This window comes from Salminus brasiliensis, chromosome 12, assembly GCF_030463535.1.
Source record: "Salminus brasiliensis chromosome 12, fSalBra1.hap2, whole genome shotgun sequence".
NCBI lineage: Eukaryota > Metazoa > Chordata > Actinopteri > Characiformes > Bryconidae > Salminus > Salminus brasiliensis.
In genome coordinates, this window is record NC_132889.1 from 10907866 (window position 1) to 10932332 (window position 24467).

Genomic DNA, 24467 nt, shown 5'->3' on the forward strand with positions numbered 1-24467 from the left:
TGGGCATCAGGGAGTTAAAGCAAACCGAGGATAGAGCCGCACTCTATTAACTAAAGAGGGGTAGATGGAGAACCAGCCGCCAGACAAAATGACAAGGCCGAACTAACCTGGCTGTGCAGCGTGCTGCCTTAAACGTGGGTCGCCTTGGAACTGGAGAACTACTCCTGAGTCGTAAACTAGAGCCGACCTGAACACGCTTGTAACACATGAGGAACCTCAGGGCGTTTTAAAGATTCCCAATGAGTCAATGCACGGCAGTTAACAAAGGAGGTAAAGCTCCTTAAGTACTTCCAGTCCCAGGTGCAACACATGAACAAAACCAATGAACAATGAACGACCACAAATGAGCATGAATCAACTCAAACAACCAGGAAATCCTTATTTGGGCCTGTGGGCGGCAGCTCGGGTTCGCCCCGGGGGAGGGCGCGATGACGAGGGCCTGACAATAACCAAACTGATGCTCTCTGGATACATTGTAAGAAAAATCAGTTCACTTGAAAGAAAATCTAATTTTGCTTGGAACAGTAAAAAAATATATAAGAAGAATAGGATGACCAGCAACTTCATGGAAGGATATAAACAGGAATCATGTGTAAGCTATTATTAATAAACTTGAAGATATAGATGTCATGATATTGTGGAGAAACACTATTCATATTTTCTTTTTAACTATGCTTTTTTTCTGTTGGAGAACTAAACTGTTGAAACTATTAACTGAACTGAATGTTGCAGAAATCCAGAAAGGTTACAGAAATCCTTCAGAAAATCTAGAAAACTTCTGAATGATTTTGCAGCTTTTTTCATTGCTGAATAATTCCTATTTATTTGAAAAGAATAAATATTTTGGAAGAGATTCAGTCAAGACAAGAAAGAGATTTCACATATTATTTTTATCTAATGCTATAGCATCTCAAAACAGATCTTACCAAAGTCTGATATCAAATACAAATAAAAAACATAAAACTTACTAGTAAAATCAGTATCTACATAACCAGCAATCACAAAGAAAGTGATGGCTAAAAATAGGCAAGTCGAGAGAAAAATCCAAGAGCAAAAACATTTTTTATTCGGACAAATTGTATTGTAAGTATTGACGGTGTATAATGCATTACATTCATATGTATTTTCAAAGCATAAAAACACACTGCACTTGGGCAAAACGACTAAGACTACACTATACCGTGCCTATACAGTCTAAACACCCCTAAGAATTTTGTTATGGCTGAACAGCTGCACACACATATATATCACAAGTATATTATAAATGGCAAGCACTTGGCTATAGTGTTGGGTTAAATAAACCCACTGATGACTTTATTTCATTCCTGTACAATCAAGCTATTAAAATGGGAAAAATGTTATCTGAGTGATTTTGAGTGTGGCATGATTGTTTGTGCCAGATGAACCTGCTGATGTCCTGGGATTTTTGTGCACAACAGTCTCAATGATTTTCTTCTGGTGCAAAAAAATGTTCTGGTAAACGGCTGTCCTGTGGAAATGTCTTGTTTGTGAGAGAGGTCAGTACTACTCTGTATAATTGTGGCAAATACAAAAGTAACTCAAAATGTCACAATGCATCTAACCCTAAGGTAGGTGGTCAACAGCAGCAGATCACATCACGTTCCATTTCTGTCAGCCAAAAACAGAAAGCTGAGACTGCAGTGGACACGGCCTCCCTAAAACTGGACAGCTGAAGACTGGAAAAACAGCCTCATCTGATGAATCTCGATTTCTGCACACAGATGGTAAGGTCAGAATCTGGCGCCTACAGCATGAAACCATGGCCCCAACCTGTCAACAGTCCAGACTGGTGGAGGTGGTGCAATGGGGTGGAGAATGTTTTCTTGGCACAATTTGGGTCTGTTTTTTACTAACCAATCATCGCTTGAGAGCCATAGCCTATATGAGTATTGTTGCTTAGTAGTGTATCTGTCTTGTAATGGCTATTTCCAGCAGTACCATGTCACAAAGTAAAAGTGGTCTCAAACTGGCCTCATTAAAATAAAAACGAGTGCTCTTTAGTGGTCTCCCCAGTTACCAGATTAGAATCTCACAGAAATGCCTACATATTGTAGAATCCATGTCATGAGGAACTGTGTCTATTGTGTGTATATATATAGCTTGATGCATGCCATTTTACTGTTAAACAAAAAAAAATTTTCACAATGGCTTTTTGATGATTTCCAAGTAACTATCAGGACATCACGAAAGCTTCACACAAATTAAAAGTGACTTCAGTGACTGGTTTGTATGGTATTTAAAGCATTCCCCCAAGGCCCAGTGTTCCAGCAGAATAAGGCCAGACCAGACCATGACCAGAGGATGATGCTAGTTTGAATCCTGGACATGCTGCTAGCCATTGGCAGCCAGGGTCCCATAAGAGTGCAATTTGCCTGGCTTCTTCCAGGGTGGGTACATGGTACTTTTTCCCTGCGTCTGCTGGTCAATGCATCAGAGCCAGGTACACACCGCTTCCACTTTGATTGCCCGGTGACGTTGCAACGGCGGCAGTTTGGAAAAAGCGGCGGTGGCTGACTGCGCTTTTGTCTAAGGAGGTGTGAGGCGTCTGTCTTTATCCTACCATTGTCGGGAGCATTGCATGTGAGAAAGGGATAATATGTATGGATTGGACCATTTCCAACAAGTCTATAATTTATAAGGGAACATAACGTTGACTGGTTATGGTAGTGTTTATTAACTTAACTTATATCCATAGCATAGTTCAGAATGTAAGTATAAATGTGATGCAAACAGTGCATGCTTTAGTGTCTTGGCATGGACCTCATGAAAGTGTTTTTTTGCTATTACAAACAGATGTTATGTTTTATCACCAGGAGTAGATGATAACCACAAAACTGGATGGCAAACCTTTATGAAACACAATGGTCAGTTTGTGCATGGCACCATTATACACCATTATAAATTGTATTGGATAGAGACATTTATGTTTCATTTATGTTTTTTAAAAAAGACATATAGAGGTTCTATAGGCACTGTACATTCCAAGAAATCAGACATTGAAAAAATGAAGATAAATGTATCAGTTTTCTCATTTCCATATACATTTCTATCTTTAAATCCCTGTACAACAATGATTTACAAAATGGTAAAGTAATAACAATTTTGTTTGTAATTCTTCAGACATTACTTTAGATTTTATTTTATTTCTTCAAGATTTCAGTCTATTTTAGGGTTCATCTAAACACTAGTTCTACTTGACTTGTTTTATGTAGATTAGATTTATTATAGCACTAGGACATAATACCCCTATAATTCCATGAACATTTATGTATCAACATAAAATGCAAACAACTACAAAAATGTACAAGTTGCTTTCCAAAATAAGAATTCTCCAAAATATACAACCTTCATTCCTTATATAGCTTTAAACATTAGCATTCATATTTTTTGAATTGTTGTATTTAAGGAAATGACACAAAAGAATGGCTTCCTGATGTTTTAAAGCTATAATCAGGACTTTCAGGACTCCATATATTCACCCATAAAACTATGCTTACGTTAGAGAAAAAAGTCACACACTTTAACTGATGGGTAATATTCCAACTTTAACACATTAAAATATACTAAGCTCCAAAATAGGAGCTTTGGAAAAAATGCTCTTTTTTTACCAAATGCTGGTGTTCAAACATGTCTGTGATGGTCTGTGTAAAATTGCAATGACAGTCATGTTTCCCTTGGTCATGGTCTAAAATATATTGACCCCCTAATTAGTCTTCTGATGTTGCCTTTGATGTTTGCCTGATTTACCTTGGTTTCAAACCCTGTGGACAGAAAACAAATGGCTCACGCAGCTCTCAAAGCTTCATGGTGGATGGGCACTTGTCATGGCACGATTGAGTTGTTGGAGTGTGTGTGTGTGTGTGTGTGTGTTTGTACTGCATGTGTGTTTACATGTGCATGAGAGAGAACTAGACAGGTTTGGGCTGGGTTTAAAACATCTCCCTGGGGTGGTACTCCAGTGTATTTTAACTTACACTTTATCTGCAGTGTCTGCAAGGGCAGTCATTTTTTATGTGTTTTCCTGTACTTAATAACACCCTTTTTAATATAAGACACATAATAGATATAGAAGCCAATATACATTTGATCAATTATGTCAGCAAATGTTTTAATCTCTAATAACAATGTAAATTTGTTCAATTATAGGAGGTGGAATTATTACTTGATTTGTAAAAATTCAACATTCCAGGTTAAAATTATTGCAATCAATTAAATTACTATGACTGTCCATAAAACGATTCTAAAACACTAAAATTTGCTTAATAAGGCTGATTAGATCGGATATCTTTTTCAGACCGCAGAGATTTTGCAGCTTTATGTTGGATAAAAAACACAAGTCTTATAGGGAATAACTTCAGTTACAGTTCCTGCCCATGTCCTTAAATAGTCGAGTTTGCATTAGGCTATAGTATGTGACCAGAAATATGACTTATTATCAAATTATTAGCAAAATCGATACTAAATGAATATCACAGATGAGTAATCAGCAAACAGTCATTCGAAATAAGTATTTTGGGGGAATTTTAAAGTACTGTTATTTACGTTTTCCTTTACGTATTTACGTTTTTTACGAGGTCAAATGAATCCAGCTGGAACTGGAATGCAAACTACTTGCTGCTTTGCTAGCGCTTTTTCAATAGAGTTCACTTTTTATGCTGAATACATTGCAGCTAATGGACATTTTGTTTTGTTTGTGCCTTCGAACTGTGTATGGTGATTGGGTGACTGGGTGATTGGGCATTCACAGCCAGAACATAAGGTGAATTATTGAAAGAGAGGAGTGGAAAAAAACAGAAACATCGAACAGGAGCTGTTCTTGCCTCTATAACACTTGGTCTAGCTTAAAAACATGCCTAATGCAATAAGGCCATGTGACAGCTCCCTCTTAGTTGAAAATAACCTGACAAAATGCCCCAGGGTTACTCATGACCTTTTGCAGCCTGTCAGCTGATAATATGTGTTCCCACATTTACACAAACTTCATTCAAATGTAAACATAGTCATAATAACTGTATGTCCACACATAGGCAAATGTAAACACAGTCATGAGAGTCACATATGCAGATACACATAGGCACACACACACACTTGCAAGGTTTAAGACCTGCAGCACCCTGCAGTCTTCATCTCCTTGTTGACGTACTCATGCAGTTTAAACGTGGGGTCATCCGGCTCTTTCATGGCTCTGTGCTTCAGCTCTCTGTGAGGATGAGATGAAAAACTGCAAACTTCAAACAACACCAACCAGTCTGCACTAGGGCTGTGTATTGGCAAGACTAAGGCAGTACAATATGTACTACAATACAGGGGTTCCGATTCAATTTGCGATATACTGCATAAATGTAAGCAAGACAATATGTTGTGATTTTGTTGTCATTGTAATTTATCAAATTTTAGGAAAACTTCATAATATATAAAACAGTCCACCATATGTATTATATCTGAAAAGAAAAATGTTTACTTTTTGTCAGCTATGCATATTGTCAGGTCCGCGTCGCCGCGCCCACCCCGGGGGCGGTCCTGAGCCGCGGTCCACAGGCTTCAAGTTCAAAGACTCTTAAGTTGACGTTTGGTTCATGTCTAGGTTCACGGGCACTGTCGGTTCATGTTCATTGGGTTAAGTTCTCACGTGTTTTTGTTTCATTGATTGGATTCACCTGAGGCTGGGGTACTTAGGGAGCTAACGGTGACATTCTCAGTCGCTGAGAATTATCCTTGCTATTCCAAGCTGTATGGTTGGTTTCAATGTTCCAGAGATTCTAGGTCTGTCTATGGTGTGTCTCTAGAGTTTGCTCTTTGAGAGCCGGTTGACGTTCAGGAGTATATCGCTTCATGGTTTGCAGGTTGGTTGCCTTGAGGATTCGGCGGCCAATCCCTTTGTTCTAAGTCACATAAGTTTAGTTGCGCCTGACGAGTGCGGTGTTACGTTTGTTTGGTTCTTCCCTATCTCGCCTGGCTCCCTGGCTACCAACCAGCCTCAGGTGGCTTTCAGGTTTAGCCCATGTAAGTTTGTCACGTTTGTCTTGTTTATCCATTATCCCTTGTTCTTGCTGCATTCTTGTGTCTTCCCCTGTTTTGTTAATACATCTTGCAACGCAGCATCCCTGAGAGTGTTCGCCCGTCATTGTGTAGCCTAGCCAGCATGACACATATAATCTATAAGATTCATCTATTCATCAAAATCAATACTGTTTTTGAGAATCAATACAGTACTGCAAAACATAATATCACAATGGAAAGTCTACTCACTTGGCTATGGCAGTAAAGGCAAGATCCACATTGAGGCCAGATCGAGCACTTGTCTCCATGAAGGGTACCCCAAACTCCTAAAGCACAAACACAAAAAAATTTATGAAATGAAGACAGATAAAGTTTACATTTTTACAAAATAATAATTTTATGTCCATAGGTGTATAAAACCTCAAAACATTTAGGCATGCAGACTGCTTCTACAAACATTTGTGAAAGAATGGGTCACTTTTTTAGGGGCTCCTATCATGGTACCATGCTCAGTGAATTCTAGCATGGCACCATGATAGGATGCCACCTGTGCAACAAATCCAGTTTTGAAATGTCTTCGCCACTAAATATTCCACAGTCAACTGGCAGTGGTATTATAACATGGTATTATAAGTGGATGCGATTGGGAACGACAGCAACAGGCCAGGTAAAATGACAAAGCGGGCTCAGCGGATGCTCAGGCACATTGTGCACAGAGGTCGGCAACTTTCTGCAGAGTCAATCGCTAGAGACCTCAAAACTTCAGAGCAGAGTGTTTTTCGGAGTGACGAATCACGCTTCTCCATCTGGTAATCCGATGGACGAGTCAGGCGGTTCCCCTTGGCGGTTGCCAGGAGAACGGTACTTGTCTGACTGCATTGTGCCAAGTGTAAAGTTTGGTGAGGGGTTGTTTTTCAGGAGTTGGGTTCAGCCCCTTAGTTCCAGTGAAAGGAACTCTTACTGCTTCAGCATGCCAAGAGATTTTGGTAAATTTTATGCTCGCAAATTTGTGGGAACAATTTGGGGACAGCCCCTTCCTGTTCCAACATGACTGCGCACCAGTGCACAAAGCAAGGTCCATAAAGACATGGATGAGCGAGTTTAGTGAAGAAGAACTTGAATGGCCTGCACAGTCCTGACCTCAACCCAATAGAACACCTATGAGATGAATTAGAGAGAAGTCTGTGAGCCAGGCCTTCTTGTCCAACATTAGTGTCTGACCTCACAAATGCGCTTCTAGAAGAATGGTCAAAAATTTCCATAAACACACTCCTAAACCTTGTTATAGCTGCAAAGGGTGGCCTGACATCATTTTAAACCCTACGGATTGAGAATGGGATGTCACTAAAGGCAAAGGCAAAGGCAGGCAAGCAAATACTTTTGGCAATATATTGTATCTGTACCAGGCAGATACAAAACCTTAAAACTGCTCTGTAGGGGACTATCTTTAAGTAGGAGCTCACCTTAGCCAGCCTCTCACCCTCCTCTCTTCTCACTGATCTGTCGTGTGAAGCATCAGCCTGTAAAGACAAACAGCTTTGAATACATGCACAATCATATGCAGCTTACCTGCTATAATACAGAAAGAATTAAGAAAGCCGTGCACACTAAGTTAAAAGCAGACATAAGTTATAACTCTGCAAATAGAAGGCTGAAGGAACACTTTAGACACAGAAAAGATTTGGAGGTATTTAGAAAGTTAAAGAAATTATTAAGAGGTATGTAAAAAGTTAGAGAAAGAATTTAGTGGAATCTTGATAGTTGAAGAAAGGATTCAGAGGTAGCTAGAAAGATAAAAAAGGATTAAGATGTATCTAGCAAAATAAAGAAAGAGCTATGAAAGATTTAGAGAAGTTTAAAAGTAGATAATCCTATCATAACACCATCAAAACACCAGGGGATGCAAATGCTCGTTATTTCCTTCTTGAAGTTCGTTAAATCTTGAGAAACTTTAGGCTTTATATTCTATTACCATTTTGCCAGCAGTTGAATAGTACAATTCATTCATTCACAGGAGAAAAGACTTTTTTCTTTCCAACCTGTGTGTACTTGTCATTCTGTCTGTAGCCCTATACGACATGTCATACAAACCAATTGTACCTGCAGCTGTCTATCTTCTTTTAATGTCTACAAGCAATTGTGTATGTATGTGTTTGATTCACATTTAAATGGAGTGTTGTGAGCTCACCAAAAAATATATATATTTTAAGAATGTGAGAGTAAGGAGTAAGGAGGTGCACTCTAGCAGAATCCTAATGAGGGGACAATTTTTTTAATTCTTCAGAATGCTGAGACTGGACATCTGTTACTTGTTGCCCTAGCTGTGCCATGTAGTAATACATGACGCTAATCCATCTCCCATCCCCTTCAGGCATGGCTGCTGTGTGAGACATTTCCACCTCTGTGCAGTCAGGCCGGCAATCCAAAAATATGTAACTAATCGAACAGCAGTGGATTGGCTGTTCCTCTTTACAACAAGCCAGGCCTTACGATAAATGACAAAATGTGCAGACATTGATGAGGACAGTATAAATGTACACATTTACCTTATTGCCCAGCAGCATCAGGACCACATCCTGCTGAGCATACTCATGAATCTCTGACAGCCAGGCCTGGAGGGGAGAAGAAGGGGGGCGGGTTATGGGGGAGAGGGGGAGAGAAGGAGAGTGAACGAGCGAGCACAAAAAAGGGAGGGTTATAAATAACTGTGGCAATGAAAACAAATGCACAGCTATGTAAAAGGCAGGAGAGAAATAAAACAAAGCCTTACTGTAAAAATCATCCAGTCGCCTCATCGCCTATCTAACAATATTAGGGACACCAGCCCAGAGAACCATTATCAGACCATTTATCTTAATCTTATGGTTAAATATTTTAAATGACAAGCCCATAGACGCACGGCGCAAAAACAGATGCAGAAAATTACTCAATGCTGGCTTCCTGACCAACATATAACTTTATAAACTTAAGAGCTTTACTTAGACTGCTTAAACTTGAATGCTGCTGCATACTTCACACTGGCTGTGAGACTCATGTTAACCAAAAACCTTAGAATAGCCTTAGAATAAAAAAAAAATGGGCAGTAAGTAATTTTTTTTAGAATAAACACTAATATTAGGAAACATTTGCATTACTACAACAAGGAGCAATTTTATGTATGTCTCTGTGGTAATCAAAACATTTTTAAACCTCTTCTAATGGACAGCAATATTTGTAGTTAGCATCTAACATCTGATTTGGCTAGTCACTGAGTAAACTGCTGAAGGCATTTAACAAATCCATGCAACGTTTGGTTGAGAAATCTGGAACCAAATTTTGTCAATTGTGACAACCAATCTAGAACCTTCCAAGGTGGACTCGATGGTATGCTTGGGATCACTGTCCTGTTGGAAGGTCCAATGATGCCCAAGCTTTAGCTTTCCTGTGTTTCCAGTGCCAGAGGAAGCAAATCAGCCACCACCAAGCTTCACTGTGGGCAGGGTGTTTTTTTTTCAGCATATGCTTCATTTTTCCTCCTTCTGACATACCGCTGGTCCATAGACCAAAAGTTTTGCTTCTTCACTCCACAGAACAAAATCCTAAACTTCTGGGGCTTATTTATGTGGGTTTGAGACTGGAGACGAATTTTCTTCTGGGTCAGTAGAGGTGTATGGGCATGGAGACCCTCAGCGCTTAGTATGCCCATTACTGTGCAAACTGAAGCCTCAGTCTCAGCCTTAGCCAAATCTTGCTGCTAGTCTTTTGCAGTCCCTCAAGAGTTTTTGTCTACCTCCTCAGAAATCTGGGTGCAGCATTCTTAACATTCTAATAACATTCTTTGTCAGCCACATCCAGGTAGTGTAGCCAGTGCAAGTTACTTCTGAACATGCAAACTATAGTTCCAACTGCATCTCTTAAAATATTGAGTGTTATGCTCTCTTTTTGTATCCTATTCCTCATTTGTTCAAGGTTGTGATCTTTTCTGTAAACGTTTTTGGACAACTCTATTAATTTAACTATATTTCTAATATCCAATTGTCCAAAGTCAACAAGCCCCTAGCCAGCCCAGGTACTTGTGTTTTATCTCAAGCACATCTGATGCAACCATTGAAGTCCTTAATGTGCCACCTAAAACTACTTGTTATATTAGTTGTGTTTAGCTATTTAAATAGTCATCTACATTGTATCAATATCAGCACAGGCACCAATTGAGACATACTAGATTTCAACATCCACCCAGAATTCCTATATTGCATGCATAATATAACTAATATTTATATAATTATAATTATAATATAATTATTTATATAATTTTAGTAGTTATAATAAAGAAATGAAAACACACCATGAAATACTCACTGAGCATTTTTTAAGTACATCCAGCCTACACTGTAGCTGCACAATTTATCAGTCCCTATTATTATCTGTCCATACATAGAAAAAGAATACTATAGGTCTACAACTAATCAGATACTTCTGGGTTGTGTACACTTTATGCAGTGCTAATAAAAACTCATTTTTGCTCATATTTTTGGGTACACATTGGGTACATCTATTTGTCACCTTATTAGACACACATACCTTACTGATGAACCTGGTAGGTAATTGGTTGCACCACATCTGACATGCAGTGAGAGATGGGCTATAAAGTGTCCAATAATAAGGAGTACATTGTGCAATGTTTCTTTTATTTTGTATAACCCTGTTACTCACAGTTCTTTTAATTTCAATATTTTGGTACATGTCTGTACTAAATATGCTTGTAATATGAGACACTGCATGATTGCAACAAAGAGAAAAACTAGAGTTAAGTGCAAAAACCTTTGTACTTCGTTTTCTTTAAAGAGAAATACAAAAGGAAAACATCAGCTTTTACTCTAATAATATTTTACCAAGCTTATCTTTACTTTCATTCAAGTACAGGAAAGTACACATACTTTGTCCACAACTGACTATGTGGATTTAAGGTAGACACTGTTGGCCCTTACAGAGTATCTGAAAGCATACTTAACACAAGGACAAGGTTCACTACTAGATTTTAAAACCTATTTGAGCAGAGCTGTGTCCCATTACACTATAGCATAGGAAGCTGATAATGTTTGCCCCACTAGTGACATATCTGTGGCACAGGATAACTATTTTGAGAGTCTATTTAAATTAAAACTTTGGCATCTGTAGTCTACAAAGGAGCTAGTAGGCTAATGTAGCTAACAATGCATGCTCATTACTACTAGTTCAGCATCCTGTAGACTGTATGTCTAAAGCTATAATCAGGTAAGCAGCATTATGCGATAATTGGTTTTTCTTGCTCATGGGCTCTACCTACAGCGGGGAGTGTAATTTGTGCTTTGAGCCACCACTGAAGGACTGAAGTTTTACACATGGATTTCTGGACAGGCTGAGAAATACAAAAACTATGACTGGAAGTGAAGGAAGCATGTGGACTGAGGTGGTAGAGTAACATTACAGAATGTGGTTTGCATAACATTACAAATGTCTCGCAAGCTTTCTCTTGCTCGTTTCACTTACATATTGACAGAAAGGCTCTTTTCCCTATTACAAGTGATGGAACATCCCAATGATTTTTAATTATTAGGTAAAAATGCTACAAAATGTTGCTATGAGTAAACTTAGAAGTTCAGGCGCTTACTATTCTGATAAATGAACAAAATCTGTTAAATAATCAAGCATAGACTAACATAACCGCCATCTTAAAGTGTGAATTATGTCTGCACTTGTCAATTTTTAAAGCTCACAGCATGTCAAAAAATAATAATAAAGATAACTATGTCATACAGTTTCAGAAACCATTTGTCACATCTAACTTATTATGGTTTAAAGTGATGTTTTAAACATGCAAAATGCTAAATTGGTCATAATATCACGTCATTTAAAAGGCAAAAGGCAAACATCTGATAAAAACATCTGACATCTGATGATTTTCCTAAATCATTGTATGCAAGGAAAATGTGTTATGATTTCAGGTTGACTTTAAGCATGCATAGGTTCTATTTGACCAGACAATGACATGTGACTTGCTATATAGAGTCCCTCAGATGCATCTCAAATCAATAGGCATTAACAACTGAACAGAGCAGTTCAAGGCCAACAAGGAGATATGGAGCCTTCATATCACCAGATATATCATCTTCTTCTTAGACTGCCTATATGCTAGTGACCAGGCTACTGACACAACAAATCAAAAAGAGACATGAACCAACTATAAAACTACACTCTTTTCCTCTACCGATGCATACAGGAGAAGTTGGTACCGACATAGCATTATCCTTCCACTTTCTCTGTACACCACCTGATACTGCATGACATGAAACAAACTGCTTAAGTAAGGAAAATGGATAAAAGAATGGTTATTCTGTGATCCTTTCTGAAGCTCACACAAAATCCAATGCATAAGGAATAATTTATGACCAATCTACATCCTGAGCCTGCAAGTTAGGCATCCTTTTTAAACTCTGTCAAACCATCTTAGGACTACATAAAAGCTGACATTCCATTTCTCTTTTCTTCCCTGAATTTCTAAAAAAAAAAAAAACTTTCTCATGATTTCCTTATCATTTCATTTTTACTAGGAGCTTGTTCCGAGAATAAATTTGCCCATTGCTCAAGGTGATCACTAATTTATTTTTACTTACAGGGTATGTATTGCTCATTAGACCAGTGTCAATGAGGAAACAACAGAATACATTTCTAAAGAGGTAGCTGTTTTTTTGTGCAACACGGGGCGTTTCTCGCATGTTCACCACCTCGCCCACTATCTCTGGGTAAAACAGGCCCGCCTCTCCTGCACTTCCATCTCATTGTGCTGTGATTGGCACAGTAAAGGCCTTTGCAGCAGATAACATTATAGTGCCTTTTCCTATGTGGTGCATTGCTGCCACTATTAAGACAATTACAGCCGCCAGTGCAGCTGGGCTTCATTAAAGTAGGCCAGTGACGACAGTGCTATACTTTAGGTTTCAGGTTTTTGTGCTCATATGAGGCGCTACATGCCCATAATTGTCTGTTTATTAATGCCTATTTAAAGCGATTAGTCTCATATGGCATGAAAATTGGCATTTGTGTTGGATTTTTCAGTTCTAAATGAGTTTCTGTGAAGCCATTTGCAGAGCTATTTTCTGTTCAGAACCACAACGCGTTACAGTGCGATGTAAGGCATGTGCCATTCCCTCGTGACCCAGGATCAAACTGCTGATTCAAAGTAAGAGATGAAAAGAAATCCCAAAATAGTGCTTCTGTTCCAAGACACTTTGTAAATATGGACTCTGATATGCTGTTCCTTTGCTAAGGGGCTAATAAGGGTCAGGGGATATCAACCCTGGCTTTCACAATGGAAGGGGTTATGCAGTCTCTTAATAAGCCAGAATCGGAGAGGTAAGAGTGACAGTAACAAAGGAAAGTTAAACTCTAAAATTGTCCCCAGAGATACTATTACAGAAAGAAACAAATGATATCAAAGTTGGTGTGTTTTTTGTATAGGAGAACGAAAAAAAGTGGTAGACATCGTCAGCATCTAATGTTCGCAGTTAAACAAGAAGAATCATATCCCCATATCCCTTCCAAGTGTTTTTAAATGTTTCTTTGGTTAGTTAAAATGTTCCTCACACTGCCATAAAATATTTTGTATATGGTTCTACAACGTGCCGGAAAGGGGCTGTACTGCTACATGTCAAAGAACCTTTTTTCTGTACGTCATACAATAATTTTTGCTTAGTCAAAAAATGCAGAATATCAAATCTATATAAAGGGAGAAACATACCAAAAAGGAACCTTGATGTAATTCCAAGAAACAATGTCTAAAATGGACCATCTATGTAAAGTGATACCAATAAAACATGCACTGATTTGGTGTAGGTTGATGCCAATTTCAAATTTTTATATACGGATACAGATGCTGATAAGCTAGAAATACAGATGCCAATAGGCTAGATAAAACAAAAATACAGGTAAGTCTAGAAGCACACTGCAACATCTACAATGTAGAAAAACAATGCAGAGCATGCAGTGACCAATACAACAATAATGGCACCTCCAAACACACTGGGTGGACTGCTACAGGTAGTGGTGTTTTGTATCGCCCCACACCCACCACACCCATCCACATTGTGGATTGTGGATAACATTTGGATTTACCACCAAAGGTTAACAAAAATAATGAAAAAAACTGTTTTACTACTGGTGTAATGTTTCACATTGTGTATTCAAGCCATACACAAACATTTGTAGATTGTATTCCAACACAAGGCAAACTGAAACCACTTGAGCCTTGCAACACATTTGTTGTGTCTGTTATAAACAACAAGCAAGGTTGTATATGTATATGTATACACAGTCAAAATTCTTCTATTCTTCTAATTACATGGGCCATAACCTTAAGTCTTTATAGTTTGTGTGTGTACACAAAAACAAAGACATCATCTACATAAGGTCAAATTAACATTTTTAGTGGTTTGCATTTTTCATTGCCTCATGCACTCAAACAAGGTGTCCTGTCCCTAAAGCAGCAAAACAGCCCCACAGCATTATGCCTCCACAAGCATGCTTGTGGGGACAGTATTTTTAGGGCCTTGCCCTTCCTACTCTAAACAAAAGCAGCATCCATATGCCCAAGCAGCTCAAGTTTGGTTTCATAAGACCATAGACTTCCAAAACTCACCCTTGTTTCAGATTGTCTCTGGCAAAGTTCAGTCGGGCTTTGATGTGAGAGCAACCAGGTTTTTCTTGGACGATGACCACAAAGTCCACCATGATGAAGAGCCCTCATAACAGTCTTGTGTGAAACATGAAGTCCAGAAGAAGCCAGTTCAGTTCATCATCTTTGCAGAGGTCCAGGGATTCTTGTTGACATCTCTGATTATTTTTCACTGCAAAGTTTTGGAAATCTTGAGTTTTTGACCACGGCCAGGTTTATTTTTAACAGACTTTGTTTCTTTGTGTTTTGCAATGATGCAATGAACAGCTGTTCTAGAAACCATGAAACGCTTGGAAATGGTATGAAACACTTGGAAATAGTATATCCTGAAACCCTGAAAATGAAGGTCCACTATCTTCTGCCTGAGGTCCAGACTGATTTCTTTTCATTTTGGCATGATGATATTGTGTCCTACAAAGATTACAGATTAACCCTAGAGTATCACTTTCATTCAAGCTGTCAAGTGATACTAACTCTGCTTCCTGGAGTCAATTAAATATGTTTCAGTGATAACTGATTGCTCAGGTTTGGTTTCAAACCCAGTTCATTTTATATCACAATTATTTCTGGGACAATTTATCAAGTTCCCGTGGCCTTGCAGTAATAAACAAAACACCTGAGAAATCAGAGGCATTTCTCTTTCTCTCTGTCTATCTCTGTCTCTCACATACACATACACCATTGTGCATTAACATTCCAATGTGTGCACAGCATCTAACCCTCAAAGCACGTTTTAAACACTCTGCTCATTGGACACCACAGACAGAGACAAGAGCTACAGTAGGTTTTCTACATCGCATGGTAATGGTCGTGCATTATGCACAGATTAAGAGGCCAAGGGTGAAATTTACCTTACTCACAAGAGACCCAAGGAGCAGGACCTGAACAAGTGACAGAGTGTTGTTACACCATTATTTCGTTGTAGACAAGTGACACCAACTCCTTCCATCCGTCTTTTACATAACATCAATCCTCAATCCATTTTTCAAGACAGTCTTCACACTTCCTTTATGTGCAATAGCATGTCACCTGGTGTGTATTTGAAGAGTCGTGTTCTCTGCTGATAGCTTTGAATGGAGAACCTGATCTCCTTACCTTGAGCATTAATAGACAAACACCTCAAGTGTTAGGGGACTTTGTAATCCTTTGGATGATGAAATGGAAGGAAACTTATTATCCGGATACTGTTCTGAATCTGTACTCATGCTTCAACTCTTCAAAGGTGCATGTGAAGAGTTTGGATGTGTTAAGCCGATTTTGCGCTGACATGACAGTGGTTTCAAGAGGTCTCACACCTTAAAAGATGCACATAGACACAAGCTTACACTGAACATAGTAATAACGTAAAACTGTAAAACAAACCATTCATTCATTCATTCTTCTTGGGGAGATTTGGCGTGGGTCGGAGCCTATCCGGAATCATTGGGAGCGAGGAAGGGATTTTAACAAATCAGTAATAGAATTTTCTAACAAAACTGTCAACTGTCAACATTTAGAATGTCCCAATCTAATCAAGATATACTAAATAAGACATCAGCTATGTTAAGCCCAGTCCAGTTTCCAGCTTGTACCGCAAACGTATACAGTCAGAAATGTGGGCCACCTGAGGTTCGATTTACTGTTGCTGGTAAAAAAATGAGCATTTAAAATATGAGCATGCTACACTTATGCTAAACTGTTACTATTACAGAAATACAAATTTAAAGCATATTCATAAAACAAGCATGAATAGTCCCCAACAAACATGTAGCAAAAATGTGGTTCTTCGAAGGAACTGGAAGTCAAATCATCAGAAAGCAAAAGTGGACCATAATCAATATTAAACACAATACAAATGTTATTTTATATGAGTAAATAATGAATCTATATTATTATGCACAAAATCAATAAACAAACAAATTGTGATTTTACTGTAGAACTAATTAGTACAGTAGCATATCAGATCTAAATTGCGTGGCTGCATTATCTGTGAAAACCCAATCCCAGAATCAGAAGAAGGAAAGCAATAAGTAAGCCTTTGGACACCATTCGTAGAGACTCTGCGTTTCTAACATTGTCAAATAATGTTTCAACATTTGACTTAAAACAACCATGTTACACTACTAAAACAGTAAAACCAGTAGAACTCCGGTATAAAAGGTCAAATTCCATAAACACCATCTGTCACAAGCTCTCTGCCAAAGTTCATACCCAATGCCATCCTTCAGTGCACCAATGTCGACTCCAGTTCCTCATGGAGCAATGTCTGTGGTAGAACTGAGAGTGTGAATGAGTTATAGTCATTCCTGGCTCATACTGAGTAGGCAGGTTGGTTTGGTTACCTGTGAGCTGGATTGAAGCATAGTTCTTTAAATTTTCAAGGACTAAGTACTAAAATACGTCCTATTTGCATTGGATATGTTTTACATGGGAACATGGGCCAATGTAATCCTGCCTAAAATATCAATATATTAGATATTACTTACTTTTAAGGACTAGAAGATCTACCTCCAATGAAATGGACATGCGGTGAAAATATCAAACTATTACCCAACTTACAGACATTCAGTCAGCAAAGTCCTATGCAATGGCAAAGTTGATTGGAACATGTTTTCTATTTATGAGCAACTCCAGTCACAGAATGTAGCCTTTCTGAGTAGTCTGATAACCCGTTGTAACATTACAGGCAAGTAGTATTAAATGTCAGGAAAGTAGTATTTTACACACATGTGGTTCAGAGCAGATTAAAGCTCAATTTGTTCTTGAGGACATAACTTTGCCGCATTTCTGTTTGATCTCTGTGAAAGAACTGAAAGAACAGGCAGGCAGAGTTCAGGAATCTGACACTGCAAGCTGGTAAGTGGGTGGGAGTCCAGGCTATTTTTGGGGCACTGGCACCAATCCTCCACCCAACAGACAAAAAGAAGCTGAGGCAGATCCCTGCTATCAAAAACCTACCAGACCATCTGATATTAACCAATTTGAATTTGAGCCAAATTGAGCCTGCATATGACAAAAATGAGAGCATCTTGACTTAAAATCTCGATGAAAAAATCATAAAATTTGAATGCTTTTCAGGACATTTAAATGGTGCATGGACATTTACATTTACGGCATTTAGCAGAGGCTCTTATCCAGAGTGATTTCGAAGTGCTTCACTGTTCACTCAAGAATACCCTTAGCTAGTTTGAATAGACTAGAATTCAAAAATAACTTAAAGCTTAGATAGTACTAAACAATATGGAGTGAAGTCAATATGGAGTCAAGTCAATATGGAGACGATAATACTCTTTGCCCAAGTACTCTGCTGCTCAGACACCCATGGAAGATATTAAGGTGTCACAAAACACACCAGGCACTTTGTGAAGGGCTGTCTATAATTTTCTTTATAAGTCTACAGTGAGTGACTGCTTAAATTTGCAGAAAAGCTGACCTTAATTTTTCACACTTGGGTCAAAGACCCATATTTACATTTCTTTGTTTAGCTGTGCCACAATGAAAAGTAGCAGGGTACAGCACAGTTTAAACAAAATCCAGCATTGTTTAATGATATTATACAACATAATATTAAGCAAATAAGTAAGCCTAAATAAATAGACTTTGAATTTTCTTGAACTTTGAATCCCTACTAGACCTCAGTGCAGCCTTGATACAACAGATCATACTATATTACTAGTAGATTAGAGAAAATGGTTGGAATCACAGGAACAGCCCTATCATGGTTCAAATCACATCTAACTGAATGCTATCAGTTTGTAAAGATAAAAGATTTATCTTCAAATTACCCAAAAGTAAGATATGGAGTTCCGCAAGGCTTAATTTTAGGACCGCTATTATATATATTATACATGTTACCACTGGGCTCAGTTATAAGCAGACATGGTGTTAATTTCCATTGTTATGCAGATGACATGCAGCTCTATATATCAGTCAAACCTGGCAATAAATATAGATTAAAGAAAATGGAGGACTGTGTAAAGGATATAAAACTCTGGATGTCACATAACCTCCTTCTTCTTAACCGTGACAAAACCGAGGTTCTCCTTTTAGGTCCAAAAGACACTAGAAATATCAGACTTAATGTTAGACTTGGCTGATGCATCCATTATTCCTGGTCTAGCAGCTAAAACTCTTGCCGTCATATTCAATTCAGATTTATCATTTGAGCAACATATAGCCAATATTAGTAGGACAGCCTTTATGCAGCTTAGGAACATTTCCAAACTAAGAAACTCCTTATCTCTACAGGATGCAGAAAAGCTAGTACACGCTTTTATTACCTCAAGGCTAGATTACTGTAATGCACTTTTGTCAGGTTGTTCCAGCAGGAACCTCAATAAACTTCAGCTGGTTCAAAATGCTGCAGTCAGGGTCCTTACTAAAACTAGAAAATTTGACTATATCAGTCCAGTTCTATCAGCACTTCATTGGCTCCCAGTTAAATTCCGTATTAATTACAAAATTCTTCTATTAACATATAAAGCACAATATAGCCTCGCTCCTGAGTACCTGCAGGATCTTATTACCTATTATGAACCATCAAGATTACTTAGATCTCAGGGTGCTGGCTTCTTAGTAGTTCCCAAAATTCAGAAAACCTCAGCAGGTGGAAGAGCCTTTTCTTATAAAGCCCCCCAACTCTGGAATAACCTTCCAGATAATGTTCGGGACTCAGACACAGTCTCAATCTTTAAATCTAATCTGAAAACTCAACTGTTTAGTTTAGCTATTGGTAATTAATGTTTCCCTTGTCTTCTTACGTTTTTCTTTTTTGTCTCTGTTTTTACTAATTACTAAATATGTAAAGCTGCTTTGTGACGACAACAGCTGTAAAAAGCGCTATACAAATAAATTTGACTTGACTCGATTTTTTTAGTTCTCATCATGTTTTCAGCAGCTTTGGCTTCTATTTTAAATAAGCTACTAAAACAGTTATACATAAACATAATTATGATGAAGTATGCTGTTCAAAACATTTAGCAGACTATAATCATTTATATTTGCTTGTTAAACTAACAAATCAGATTCAACATGTTTTTTTTCAGTCATAACAGTAATACCATTCAAACTGCTTCTGTTATTGATGAAATACATTTAACACACTGTAAAAGTCAGATTAACTCATAGTTTCATGTAGATACATCCTCTTTTTTTAGCTAGTAGCAGTCATACTTGGACAATACTGAATCATTTGGTATGCATGTAAACATAGCAACTATGTGACTTGTTTGGCAGAAACCCTGGCTTTAATCAAGGCATCCATTCGTAATACCAGCTATGTATTGGAATCCACAGACAGTACTTTTCTGTTCAGTGTGCAGTGAAATTAAACAAAATGAAGGCCTGCTCTCCAGAGAGAGGTAGCAATGGTGAACACAGAAGAGCTAACATTGAGCAGATACAGTATCAGTGAATGCTGACTGATGAAGAAGAAGCTGCCAGAGAACCTTTTTTTTTTTTTTTTTACAATTTAACCACATACGCCTTTAGGAAGCCTGTTAAATCTGACAAGATGAGTCTTGTATATCTATATTTAAACACGCTAGTTCATACTTTGCGAAATCTTAAGACGTGTCAATCCATGCAAAAAGCAAACACAGAAACGAATCAGCAGTCCTCCATGGGCAAGAGACATATCAACAGAGGAGTCTTTTGTTCTCAGAGACAGGGAGCGAACAGAAGAATAAATGAAATGAATGCAAGGATGGACAAAATAGATTGTATCTCCTTGAGTGGTACATGTTCTCTTAGTCATGCAGGCATAAAACAGCTGAAAATGTGTAGGAGCAGTTGTAGCCTAGCATAGTTTACCTTTGGTTTGAAGAAATGTATACATTAATATGAAAACTACTTAGCAGACTGTGATCAGAAAGAAAGCTCTTTTGCAGAGCAGTTGCATTCCAAACTCAAAAGCATAGACAGCCACATCAAATCACTACACCATGAATTGTGTTATTATTTTATGAAATGTGTATACTTTGCACACAACACAAGCTAGATTATGTAATAGCAGGTCTAGGTACAAAAATAAAAGTCAACCCCTTATTTCTCAATCATAGCTACTTTCAGAAAGCAATTAGCTTGCTTAAATCTTAGTCTGGACTCAATATGAATAAACAATCTATTGTTGTCTCAGTGTTTTCTTCATATTTCACAATGCAATAATAAATTAATATTAATTAATTAATATTAGACTGGAAACAGTTACACAGTTAAATATTCATTCTTTAAATGAAAAATGTAGGTTGCTTACACTTGTTTGCCAAGGCTGAAATTTGGCAATGCAAAGCTAAAATTATTGACTTTAGGATACATGGCTGCCTTTAAAACTGGCCCACTGAAGATTACAGAAGCGTGTTTTCTGATGCCCTAAAACAACTCCAGCTCATTAACACAACTAGATAAAAATCATCCTTTTCCCCAAGAAATTTTTCAGAAAGAAAAAGCAGAAAGTTTTTAACTGACGAAGTCAGTCTCCTCATTTAAATCCAATTTAGCATGGATTCGACTTGTTAAAGTAAAAATTAAATCTAAACAAGCAACAGCCGAAAACGACTGCTGTTAAGACTTGGCGGGGCATCTCAAAGGAAGATGTCTGGGTTGCCAGCTTGAGGCGGTTACTGTCTGATTGTAAAAATCTCATAAAAAACAATCTGAATGAAAAGAACTGTGTTGTTACATCTATAAACAGAACAGTTTTTACCATACATTTCACGCCACCAGCTAAATTTAAGTTACTTAAGTTACACTACTTTTTAGTGGAAGAAATTGCCCAAATTAAACACATATTTAAAACAATGTTCAGGGCTCCTTTGCCTTACTTTGCAACTGTTTTTACAAAAGCAGTAAAACATTTGTTACCATGAACATCATAACAACGGTGATATTTGTAGACACCTTCTCTATCTACCTAGCCCAGCATGACACTATTATGTTCATATTTTACTCCACTATCTAAATACATATGCTTAGATCAATGTCAATGTAACTGTTTGTGTGTGTCTGTACAAATGGCCTGGTCTAGCATTGGGTGATATAGGAAAATATGCCACAGACAACAATACACAATATATTATTGTATATAACAAAACACTCCTATATTAGTCAAAAAAGCTTTTCACACTGGACTCTCACATCAAGTGCAAAAATACTCTTTGGTTCTATTTTTGGCATGTGCCACACATGGCATTGTAGCGGTTTAAAAGAACAGCACAAAATTCAGTATTTGCAATACATATACAGTAGTCTTGCTAAATGTAATATCTAAGCCGATAAACACCTGAAAAAAATTTCCCTTCCCGTCACTTCTGGTGTGAAGTGGACTTTTTTGGCAAGGTGCTCTTTTCATGAAATGCAGTTCTTTTAGATCATATTCCATCTTTCATCTAGACCTTCATAGTTTTCCTGAACTGCCACTTCCTAATAACATTTTGAACTGTAGAGCCTCTTCTTAAACACCCTGTACTATGAGCTTCTAGCAAGAGTCAGCCTTCTGAAATGTAAAGTTGAGAAGAAAAAGACAAAAAACAAAATGTAGTAATCTGCACCTTTTGTATGTGGTTCGGCTGAATAAAATGGACACAAGCAGGCAACTGTGACAATAGCAGCATAGTCTGGAGTTGGACATAGAGTCATATAGTTAGACAGTCATCTCACTTTCTCTGTATTGTGCCTAAATGCCTACAGCGTTGACTTACAAATGACTGTGCCTTGTTCATAATGTCTCTGGAAGTGGAGAATAATTTATATTCAATAGCAGAGAAAAAAAGAAAGTGGAGTACACTCCTAAATATTCATTATGACTTAGTTCAGAATGGCATCTTCCTACAGTAGCTCGAAGCTCAGCATTAAATGGAGGTAAGAAAATGTATTTTCTTAATTGTAGAGGAGACAGAGGCCTCCAAAATAGTAAAAAGATGTTCATTCGGAAACTCTGCAGATGCTAAGACATTAAAGAGGCATACTTACCAGGTCTGGTGTTAAACACATTATTGCATAATTAATGCACCAAGGCATACAAAAGTATTTTAAGCTCAAATCTCTTCACAGACTTTCAGACGGATGTACCAAACTTTTCATGCCTGGTTTCGTGTGCAAATACGACACATGCTGTTCAAAAAAGCATGTTTGTTAAACACAAATGTACTGGACAAGCTCAAACACATAATTTCCACATCTACGTGGCACACTACATTTACATTTACATTTACGGCATTTAGCAGACGCTCTTATCCAGAGCGACTTACAAGGTTACTCGTATTACAGAGGTAGGCCAATGTAGTGTTAGGAGTCTTGCCCAAGAACTCTTATTGGTGTAGCGCAGCATAGTCACCCAGACCGGGAATCAAACCCTGGTCTCCCACATGGTGTTGTTGTAACGCAATGGCAGGTGGTGGTGTTATGTGTTGCACCACACCAACCACACTAGATGTAGATATATATGAAAGAGGACTCTGTAGAAAGAACATGGATCATACATTTAATGGCACTGCGGCTGAACTTCAGATGTGGCAGCCAGTTTTGCATGAATTCTCTTCACTACTTTTGTTATTGAAGGATTTCCCTTAACAACAGCTGCAGTCATATAAACCTGTACATATATACTCATCAACTCATATATTTACATCTGCTGTGTTAAAGCTTTCCAGCTTTTCCAATGTGAGACAAAGTAGAGGCAAATTTTGTTGTGAAATAACATTTGTTTCTAGGTCCCTGAACTTAAATTAGAAAATTGTTAAATGCTTTAACATTTCATTAAAATGTTTAATCCTTCATCTTGCAAGAACTACAATTAACAGGTGACCCTGTACATGGTCATTATATACAGCAGAGGTGGCAAAGTCATTTGACATTGCAGAGGTTAGTTTGTAGTTAGTTTGTACATCACAGTAAATACAAGACACCTTCTTTGGAGAATCAGAACTCACTGTTGTTTCACTGTTTCACTGAAAAGTGAAAAACCCAAAATGGAGACTGGTTCTGCTGCTAAGAATGAAAGTCTCTCTGTCTCTCAGTGTCAGCGCAGTTTAGGGAGAGAGGTCCAGTTAAACTGCCACATACAAGGTATAATATCTGTAGTTGTCTGGTGCAAACTTCAAACAAAATGTATGCAATGTGTTTACAAGCTTCAAATGTCTTCAAATATTACATAATACTTTGTCATTGTTAGACAGATTGATATTTGACTGATGCTTTAAATTAAATGATTTGATAACTATGACATTTGATTTGATAACTGTGTTGAAGAGGGGGTGACAAAACAAGGGCAATTATGAACATCACTACATCACAGTTTTAAATATATATATTATAAAGTTGTCCTTTTCTTACTATTTCAAAAAAATGTGAAATGTCAGTTATTAAAAAAAAGTATATTGTATTTTGAATGTATATACAATGGCATTTGCACATGTGTATTAGGTGCCTGAGAAAACTTGTTTGAAAATTGGAATTCCACTGTCCGCAAAATAATTTGGTAGTGGGGAACATTTAATACAACTGCCAACATGGCCGACTGTGAAGCTGCTGACATTTTATTTGAACTTGTTATGTTTATGTTATGCTTAAAAATTTTCATATTAAACATTGCATATTGTTTCAAATTTGCAAATAGATTTACATGACATCTCAATTTCCAGTTAAGCTCAGTTTTTAAGCATAATTTTACCTGAATTATTCACAGTTAAATAAAATACTTGAATCATCACCTTGAAACTATTTAATGCGTTGAACAACATCATAAAGTACAAGATATTATTATTCCAATGACTAATCCTAA

General features: G+C 37.6%; 1 protein-coding gene across 2 annotated transcripts in view; it reads right to left on the reverse strand.

The window, feature by feature from the left end:
• Nucleotides 1-1043: 1043 nt before the first annotated feature.
• Nucleotides 1044-24467, reverse strand: part of LOC140573640 (ras-related protein Rab-26) — an 86136-nt gene continuing 62712 nt past the window's right edge. Inside the window, exons 6-9 of one of the 2 annotated variants that reach the window (XM_072693098.1) lie at nt 8568-8633; nt 7485-7541; nt 6271-6347; nt 1044-5221 (exon numbers count right to left, since the gene is read on the reverse strand). In XM_072693098.1, the coding sequence (XP_072549199.1) occupies nt 5119-5221; nt 6271-6347; nt 7485-7541; nt 8568-8633 (303 nt within the window). In that variant the 3' untranslated portion in view covers nt 1044-5118. The other variant, XM_072693099.1, reaches the window with a different exon arrangement.